The sequence below is a fragment of the Mastomys coucha genome, unplaced genomic scaffold, assembly GCF_008632895.1.
Source record: "Mastomys coucha isolate ucsf_1 unplaced genomic scaffold, UCSF_Mcou_1 pScaffold9, whole genome shotgun sequence".
Lineage (NCBI taxonomy): Eukaryota > Metazoa > Chordata > Mammalia > Rodentia > Muridae > Mastomys > Mastomys coucha.
In genome coordinates, this window is record NW_022196915.1 from 46,185,967 (window position 1) to 46,195,847 (window position 9,881).

The following is a 9,881-nucleotide window of genomic DNA, read 5'->3' on the forward strand; positions in this document are numbered from 1 at the left end:
CTCCTCCTCCTCCTCCTCCTCCTTCTTCTTCTTCGGTTTTTCCAGACAGGGTTTCTCTGAGTAGCCCTGGCTGTCCTGGAACTCACTCTGTAGGCCGGGCTGGCCTCAAACTCAGAGATCTGCCTGCCTCTGCCTCCCAAGTGCTGGGATCAAAGGTGTGTGCCACCACTGCCCGGCCCCCTATTGCTGTCTTCTGAGCCAGGAGAGGCAACGTTTGCTGGGATTGAGATAAGGCGAACAGACATGGACTGGACATAGGGGAATGGGAACTGAAGCCTAGAGCAGAAAGCAAGCCAACGTGCAGATAAACCAGCCTAAGGAGGGCAATGGCTCGCTCACTTCCACGGACCAGAAACTTTTCTCTGAGAGTGCAACTATGTCAGGCTGGCTTCTGTAAGCTAGCCTGGGAAAGCCCTGGGTTGTGAGCCTGGGGAGGCCTGGGCTACTCTTTCTGCATGCAGTACTTGAAATTTAAAGCCATTTCTTCAAGAACTGTGATCTACGAAGGGCTGGACTCGAAAAGGAATTTTAAATCTCTCTGTAGCAATGTGTGTAGTGATTTCACAATTATTGGTTCTCAAGGAAAACCTACAAGCATTTGCATTGGTGGATAATTACTAGGTCTCACTGAGGGTTAAGGTTTGAGTCATAACTCTGAAGTCACATTATCTGTGTCTTGTCCTCTCTGGTCTGGCTTCCTTCACCTCACCCCATTCAAGACACCAGGTGACTACAGAAGGGCTAGAGTGGGGACATCTGGTGACCAACATGTGAGTCAGTGTGATTCTCTGATACAGGTAAGGATGGCTCTAGGTTACTTAAGAACATTAGTTGTACAAAGCAGCGGGTTCATACATGCATATGAATTTTTTTTTATCATTTTCAGCACCCCCCCCCGTCCCCGCTACCTTCTCTTGTCCACCTCCCCCTGGTCCCAGTCCTTCTTTGCTTTCCGTAGGCACTTTAAAAAGAAACAGCATGAACTTTTCATCCTTTTGCTTCTAAAACTTATTTTCTGAGCTCCCTCTTTTGCATGCAAGGGCAGCAAGTTAAGCAGAAACATCGAATTCTAAGTGTGGATGAAAATAAAGACAGTGCGCTTCGAGAGAAATCGGTATGGTTAGAATGTTTAAAAAGGCAATCCAAGGCCCACTTGTACACAGAAATGATTGCTACTTAAGTTTATTGCTCTTTAACTACCTATCTGGAATTATAATGAAATGAAGTCTGGAACTGCGGAGTGTATCGTGTGACGCCTGGTAAGACAGTTTGATAAACGGAAGCGTGTTTCTCTGTGCTTGGTGGCCTTGAGCTTTGTATCATTTATAGATCGTGACACCAACCAATTTCTGGAGGCAGAGTCATACCTGGCAGCTTACTTAAGTGCACTGTCACAGGTAACCATTTGGGGAGAGTGTAGCCTAAATGATATTAAAATAGTTCTGGGCAATTTACACTCTATGTTCCTAACAAGGCTTCTCATTAGCCAGAGATCACATATAACCAATTATGTTAATAAATGATAGGGCCATTTAAGCCCTCATAATTTTTGAGGAATAATAGGGCAGGCTTTTGATGGTGCTCCAAATCTGAGTTAAGATAGTCTAAAAACAGATTTTCATCCAGAAAGCTGACAAACTTTGTGGAAAAGTGAATTACCTCACTGGGTTTCTCTCTTTTTATTATGGATAGCCCAGGTCCTGGAATGGAAGTGAAGGACGGGGCAAAGAAGCAAGAGGTGCCTAGAAGAGAGGCACTCCCTGTCTTAGGTGTACATAGATGTCCACTCAGAAGTCAAGGTCTGCTCTGCGATGAAGTTTTCAAAGACAGGACAAGCAGAAGCAGAGGCAGGAGAATCTCAATATCAATGTCAGCCTAGGCTATACAGAAAGATCCTATCTCAAAAAACTAAGGGCTACAGTGTAGCTCAGTGGGAGAAGATTTGCTAGTACAGGGATCATGTGTATTTGTGTGTGTGTGTGTGTGTGTGTGTGTGTGTGAGAGAGAGAGAGAGAGAGAGAGAGAGAGAGAGAGAAAGAAACACAGAGAAAGAAACACACAGAGAGAAACACACAGAGAGAAACAGAGAGAGAGAAACAGAGAAAGAGAGAGAGAGAGAGAGAGAGAGAGAGAGAGAACAGAAATCAATGGATAGAAGTACAGTGCTGTGACCCTTTAATGTGGTTCCTCATGTTGTAGTGACCCCCCAAATATAAAATTATTTTCATTGCTAATTCATAACTATAATTTTGCTACTGTTATGAATTGTAATATAAGTATCTGATAAGTAGGATATCTGATATATGACCTCTTGAAGGGTATCACGTTCCCCCCCCCCCACGGATTGAGAACCACTGATGTAGGGCATGGTGAGTGAGTGAGTGTGTGTGTGTGTGTGTGTGTGTGTGTGTGTGTGTGTGTGGCAGCGGAGTGTGGAGAACTTTTTCTAAAACTTTGCATAACTGCAGTTCAGACACAAAGATCACAGGTGAGTACTATCCCTTTGCCAGGACAATCCATCTACTATGTGCTTCCTCTCCTTGGAATGAGCCACTAATTTACTTGCCTTGGCAAATATTTCCAGCTTAGAGTATAATATTACACAGAATATAGACCCCATGCTCAGTGGGACCATGCCTACATACATTCATAAAATTCTTGTTCTTCATAATGGGGATGGCAGAAGTCAAGCAGATATTGCAAATGGACGTACATACTTTGGGCACCCCCAAACATCAGCTAGTTTAACACACTGTTCTTCTAGCTTCTCCCGAAAGAGCAAAATGCATTCAGGAAGTGGTTCTGTGAGTCAGCAGGGCCAGGTGATGGGATGCCACTCCTAAGAGCAGCTGGGTTTGCCACCCCTGCCAGGCAGCAGCTTCCAGGACCCCAACCACACAACAGGCAAGGATAGCTTTCCCTGCTGGCTCCTCAACCCTCAGAGGGGCTCGGGCTCCGGCTGGAACCCAGCTGGCAAGCTCCTTGGAGAGGAAGTGACTTTTACTCTTTCCATATGTTGGAGTTGGAAGCAGTGCCATCTGATTTATCATCGTTAATATGTAAATGGTGCTAATTTTATAGCCTGGGTCCTACAAACAGGACCCAGACAAGTCTTGTTAGAGGGAGGAGATAATTTGCTTCATGGTGACAGGGAATTTGTACTTGAAATGCGCTGGAAGGGGTTCTGAAAACTCAGGAGGAGGCAGAGCCCTTGCAATCTATAAACATTCTCTTTGAAATGAAACTAAGATACTTTTGCTAAAGACCCACTTGGCAGAGGGAACCTCAATAAAACTCTGTTTTTGTGACATTAATTTAAGATAGCTGAATTAAGATAGTTAGGGATGAATTTGTGAGCCTGTAACTACTTCCCATCAGACTCAGCCAAGCCAAGAAGTGTGTCCTTAAAACTAACTTATCTGCAGAGCGGAAACAAATTCAGCTAGGGAATAAACACACGGTGCCAAAATTGGGCCTACTGGCTCAAAAAGGAAATAACAGTATGGATATTTTCTCACAGCGCATCTATTAGGTGAAGGAAATAACCTTTCCTGGCTATACACATACATATATATAATCCAAAAGGTCCAGTTATGCCATTTACAGAACATAGTTATAGCAAACAGAAGCAGCGGTTAGTCAAGGCATTTAAGGAGTTAAAATCATTTGGTTTTTTGTAGTTGAAAAACTTAGCTAAAGAAAAACAATAACATTCATTCTAGGAAAGTCACCGCTCCCCTCTCTCTCTGCATCAGTTGTCAAGACTATGCCCAAATGAAGACTTTTTCAAAAGATATCCCTGTCAGGCAAGAATAATTCCTGTCGAGTGTGAGAGCGATGCGTAGATAAAAATGAGGCCTGATGTCTTTTCCTGGAAGGCTTGGGTTAACAATCTCACTTCACTTCCTCAGGGCCCTGAAATAATTGTGGTTTGCCCAAGCTAGAAGTCTCAATTTTCAGGGAACGTGGCCATGTTCCTAGGAGGAATGGGCCCACTCGAACCTAAACCAATACTACAGACATCAGGACAATCTCTCATTTGCTCCTGAGTGAATTGAAAGGTTAACAGTCTCTTGGGACATCACCGCTTCCTTTGTACTTTAGGAATGAGATAATTTAAAATGTAGAAGCAGAAAGTGAGTTGGAATTTAATTGATTTCGTGTAATTTCTATGTAATCTTCATCATAATTTTGCATTTGTGATGCGATTTTCTTACGGACTTGTAAACTCTCGGGAAAGGTTTGATTGGCAGGATCCCCAGCGTGAGTGAGTTGGTTAGAAGAATGAAGGTTCCTCCAGCCATGTCGTGGAAGTTACAGGCTTATGATTTTCCTCTATCCATGGAGGTTTGAGCCAGGCACCATTTGTGATTGCTTAGCATCAGCTTTAAGATGTGAAAAGGGTCTCAGGTCATGTTTCCTAAACGTGATGAAACACATTTGTGTTTGGAAATAGCCTTGCAATCACACAGACGATGACGATGACGATGCCCCTATCGAATGTCATGTGACTTCTGCTCCGTATTCTTTTTCCTGTCAAATGTATTTCCTATCAAAATGAAGCACGAGCTTAAATTAAAATAAAACAAAACAAAACTTTCTTTGTTAAGGGTCAGGAGTCCTGTTTCTTCCGAATCCCCACACCCCTCATGTGAGAGACAGCTGCAGGACAGAGTGGCAAGGTTGAAGGTTGGCTTCACTTTTACACTTACGCTCTCCATGCCACGTCTTCAATCAAACACGCAGTTGGAACCAGGAACAACCCCAGCCAGAAGTATGCAGAGCTCAGGACCTTAGTTGCCTGCAAGAAACACAAGTCACAGCCTATTATAGGGTATCCTTCAAACAGTGGGATGTGGTTTAATCAAGGTAGGGCATCCTGCAACATGGAAGCAATGGAAGTACTAAGTCCATCAAGAGGAGCCAGGGATGGCTGGACCAGCTCCTGTCTGGTTCCACTGGCTCTCACCTCCCTTCTCTCAGTGTAGTCTTTGTCCCTGACTTCAAGCACCCTCTCGAGCAGATTGCTGTTCTAATCCTCCCGCCTCCTGAGAGATCTTAGAGCCATGCTACTGTGGGATAAACTGCTTTCTCAGGCTCCCTTGACTCAGTTTACAGAGGCTCACTTTCCTTTACTCCTTTACATGGGCTCAGCATCCCAGAGCTGACTGGCACAAAGGTCAGTGGTTCTCTCCTTTTGGAAGCAGAAGACATCCATGTCAGAGACCCTGGCTTTGGGGAGCTGAAATCACTTGGGATCTGTTATGGGTATGTATGACATTTATGGGAGGATGCATTTGTTAGGTTTGATTGGTATTTTTGCCATTTTGCTGTCTCCTACTTTTTGAGACAGGTCTCAATCTGTAACCCAGGCCATCTTCAAACTCCTGATCTGACTATTTTAACCTGTAGCTCCCAGGCCAGGTGAGGATTACAGGTGCATACCACCCACCATGCTGGGCATGAGAAGATAGGGGTAAGAAGGCACAATGAGCTAGAGATGGAGGAAAGAGAATCAGTTCAAGGGCCAGCCAGAGTAATCTCATGCTGTTCCTAGTTAGGAACACCTACATAGTCTACCTGGCCAAGCCCACATGTGATAACAGCTTTCTGCCTCTGAGCTTCAACCCTATATGGCTCTGCTTGTGGCCCTTGGCCTCTATGACAATTATATTGACCTATTGTGAAGTTTGGGGGCAGGAAGGAAGCACAGCTTGGCTCCTGCCTTTCTCCAAAATTGAGAGTTTCAACTTTTCAAAGAGACATTTAAACCTATTAAAATATGTGAGTATATTTCCCTATCAATTACCCCTCTCAGAATTCATCCTGAGAAAGGAAAGCATGAAGAAGGAAGTCAAGAGTATTTGTGAGTGCTATACATGCATAGACATTGGAAGGAATGTAATGGCTTCCTGAGATACAGTCTGCAATGACAGAAACATATATACTTGCTTTATGGACACAGAGATGCTGAATTAGATTGCTTATTAGCCAAATGGATTTCAAGACCCCTCTGAGGAGCCTGTCACGGGGGCTGTGGAGAAGGCAGTGCCCAAGGCATTCTCTCCAGAGGAAGCCCAGGAAACATCACCTCCAAATACTGCATCTGGGAGCAGAGAGAGCAGTCTTAACCATACACATAAGGGTCAGCAGGTACTGATGAGGCTTCTCTCTGCTATCCCTGTTTCTACCTGGAGATCAGACCCAGCAACCAGGATCGTGGGGCAAATGGACTATGCCACCAGACAAAAAGACTGGTAAGGTTAAGCAGGCTCAAACCCTGGGGAATCTCACAATTGAGAATGGCAGGCATGGAGCCATCTCCCTGCCAAACTACCTGATGTGGAACAGGTAACCATGGCACCCCACTGAGAGGACCACGACAATCGGTCACTGTGATGCCTATCCCTGGCTGTCAACTTGACTACATCTGGAATGAACTACAGCCCAGAAATGGAGGGCACATCTGAGATCCAGATCTTGAGGCTGGAAGACACAGGTTTCTGACCTGGATCTTGACATGGAGATAGATCTTGTGGCGTAGTGGCTGTGAAAAGTTTAGGCCCAGGCAAGGTAGTACACACCTTCAATCCCAGGGGACTGAAGCAAGCAGATCTCTGAGTTCAAGGCCAACCTGGGACAAGACAGGTTCCAGATCCCAGTGTGGTAGTACACACCTTTAATCTGGCCACACCTTCTGCTGGAGGTCTATATAAGGACATTGGAAGAAGGAAGACTCACTCTGCCTGCTTGCATTTATTTGCCAGCCAACCTGTTGGAACCTATTTCTTCAGGATTCCAGCTTATACAGAAGACCAGGTGAAACAACTAGCCTTATGGACTGAGTACTAGATTTTTGGATAGTTTCCAAACTACAGGTTACTGCATCTTTATATTAGGTATTATACAAACTCCTATCAACATGTAACATCCTGTTTTAGTCCTGTGTGTTTCTCTTTTAATAAATTCTTCAGGCCAGGTGTGCTAACCCACACCTTTAATCCCAGCACTCAGGAGCGGAGGCAGCTATCTCCGTGAGCTCAAAGCCAGCCAGGTCTACAGTGAGTTCCAGACTAGGAAGGGCTTTATATTAAGACCCTACTTCGAAAGGAAAACAAAGCCAACCAACCGGACAGACAAACAGAATCTTTCCAAAATGCAAAGTGAGTGGAGTGGCTTATATTCTGGTGGCCTGGACAGGCTCTATCCCTTCATGTATGCAGCTGCTTACATGATTGGGGAAAACATGTGGAATGACACATCAAACACATGTGTGGGTGGCAGCAATAGTGAGTTGAATCCCCATATTTCTTTGTCTATCTTTACTTCCTGTTTTTCTACAGAAAACGTGTGTTATTTAAATGACAGCAAGGTCAACATCCACTCTAAACCATGCAACTCTTGGGTTTGGTCTGTTGCTATGTATTCAAACGCTAAATTCTGTATCCCAATACCTGGTACCTCACAAACACCAGCCTATGTTATGTAAACCTTGCCTCCCAATTATTTCTGATTAGTTAATGAAAGTTGCTGATGGCCTGTAGCTGGGCAGAGAAAGGTAGGCGGAGCTTTGGTTCTCAGGCTTGGGGTCTCAAGTAGAATCATGAGGAGAGAGAAAGGAGGGAGGAGAAAGAAAGAAGTTGCCATGGGGTAGTATGGGCCATGAGCATGTGGCCATGAGGGGCTGGCCTGATGAAGCAGGAACAGGGCAAGCTAAACATATGGCAAGTAATATATTGGGGTTCAAGGCAGGAAGGTAGACAAACACAGCTCCAGTGTTTAAAGCTTATTATAATTCTAAAGGTCTCTGTTTCTTTTATTTGGGTAATAGTTGGTTAAGAGTAACTGTTGTATTAATTTCTAACATTTGTTATTAACCACAAAATATTTAAATCACGCTACAGGCAACTGAGGCATGGGGTGGACTGGCTTCACTGACTGACAGTCTTCAGAGCCCAAGGCTTCACCGTTACTAAGAATGACCAGGTAGGTGCTTGGTTCCTGAAAGGACTGGATCAGGCTCCACTGTTGAGGTTATGAACAGAAACATCTGCTACACTTATTGAAGAATCCGGTCATTCTACAACAATGATGCTGTGCCTTAAATAAAGCCAGAAACCTAAAGAGAGTCCACAGGTGCTAAGGGAGAAGAGGACCGTGAACTTGGGTTCCCTCTTAGAATTCTGAAGCCTCCTCCCAAGTGAACATCAGCTTCAAGCAGATTTTTCAGCACTACCATTGTTGGTTTTTAAAGCTAGGAACCATGAATATAAGGCACATGTAACTGACAAAAGTGTGTCACAGGAAGGTTGGAAAGATGTGGCAAGTGTGGAGAAGGCTACAGTTTACCTGTAGGAAAAGAGACTAAGGCTCGAATGTGGTGCCACGCAGTGTGACCCCCCTGAAGCACTGCATTCCGTTCTCCACAGACCCTTTCTACAGAAGAAAAACACTGCACTTCCCCCAAGTTCCTGTTGCCAGAGAGGCATCGCCCCAACCCCACCAACTGAGGTAGTCCTGCCCTGGAACCCCGCTCCCTGTCCTAACTACAGACCACGCCTCCATTCTCCCACCTTACCTCACCTCCACAGAGAAGCAGAGCCCCAGGTTCCAAGCAAACACAGAGATTTCACCTCAGGAGTTTAGCTTCTGTTTCTACCAGAAACTCTAGACACCAGCTTCAGTTTAAGTAAAAGAAATTTTGCAGAATGTGGGATGTAATAAAAACAGAAACACAGAAGGGAAGAAGTTCTCAACCCTGCCTAACAGCACAAGGACAGATTAGAATGTGGGCTGGAAATCGTCTTCTGTTGTGGTCTACGGAACCCTCTCCATCCCTTCCTTACCCTATTCTTGGAACGTTATTTTCAAGTCAAGGCCTAAAAGAGCTTCAGTTCTGTTTTTGAGGTCTGCCTCTCCAAAACTTTGATTTCTGTTCATGTGCATGTGAAGGGTTAAACAAATTCTCTCCCCTTTCTAATGTGAGTTGATCTTGTTGTTTCCCCAGGCTAGCCTTGAAACTCTGCTTCAGTCTCATGCCTCAGTCTTCTGAGTGCTGGAATTACAGGTGACCGATTTATGGTGAGCTCTGTCTTCCCAGGGAGGTGGGTCAGCAGGGTACACCAGTGGGAGCTGTGTGGCCCTCAGGAGGCCTGGCTGACAGGCAGGTGTGCTATGCACACATCACTGGCCCTGCAGTCTTGGCTCGCTCAGGGAGACGATCAGGCCTTAACTGGCTTGTACAGAAAGGAGGACTGGGAAGCACACGCTGACTGGTCACGGGACAGGATGGAGGAGACCAGTTCTGTGCTGAGCCCTGTTTTCCTTCCTCTGTCCTCAGTCATGTCTTCCCTCTCCCATATAAAGCGACTGACTACCTCAGCACAATGTTACGCTTAGATTTATGGCAAAGGAAGATGACACCTTGATGCACGACCTTGTAGTCTTTTGGAGAGACGCCTATAAAGTATTCACTCAGAAGCCCTGGGTGAGGCAAGTGAACGGCCCTGGAGCACCCTATTTCTTGTGATCACTCAGGAGCTAGCTCCCACGCACCACCGATATCTAAGCAATAGTCCACTGACACAGCTGGTGTGTCTGAACAATGGAGACTTGAACTCATAGATGCCAGCATGAAAATCTGCCAGTTCAGCCTCCCTGTCACCTGTACCTGAGTGGAAGAAATTAAGCCACCCTCCTTGTCACTCCTACAATTGCCACAGTGTCATTAAAGGCATCTGTCTGGGGATGCAGCTGATGTAAGACCCCAAGTACCTTAGCCTTAGCACTGCAAATAAATGCAAAATAATACCACATGAAATAGATTATTTTTTTTGTTTTGGTTTCTTTGGTTCTGTTCTTTGAGGTGGCGGGGGGGGGGG

The 9,881-nt window shown here is 45.2% G+C and overlaps 1 protein-coding gene across 10 annotated transcripts in view; it reads right to left on the reverse strand.

Moving 5' to 3' along the window:
* Positions 1–9,881, reverse strand: part of Atp8a2 (ATPase phospholipid transporting 8A2) — a 554,904-nt gene that overhangs the window by 49,252 nt on the left and 495,771 nt on the right. For 9 of the 10 annotated variants that reach the window (XM_031362595.1, XM_031362603.1, XM_031362598.1 and 6 more), the window contains one exon: positions 4,713–4,801. In XM_031362595.1, coding sequence (XP_031218455.1) covers positions 4,713–4,801 — 89 coding nt within the window. Of the gene's footprint in view, positions 1–4,712; positions 4,802–9,881 lie in introns of those variants that run through there. The other variant, XR_004116436.1, reaches the window with a different exon arrangement.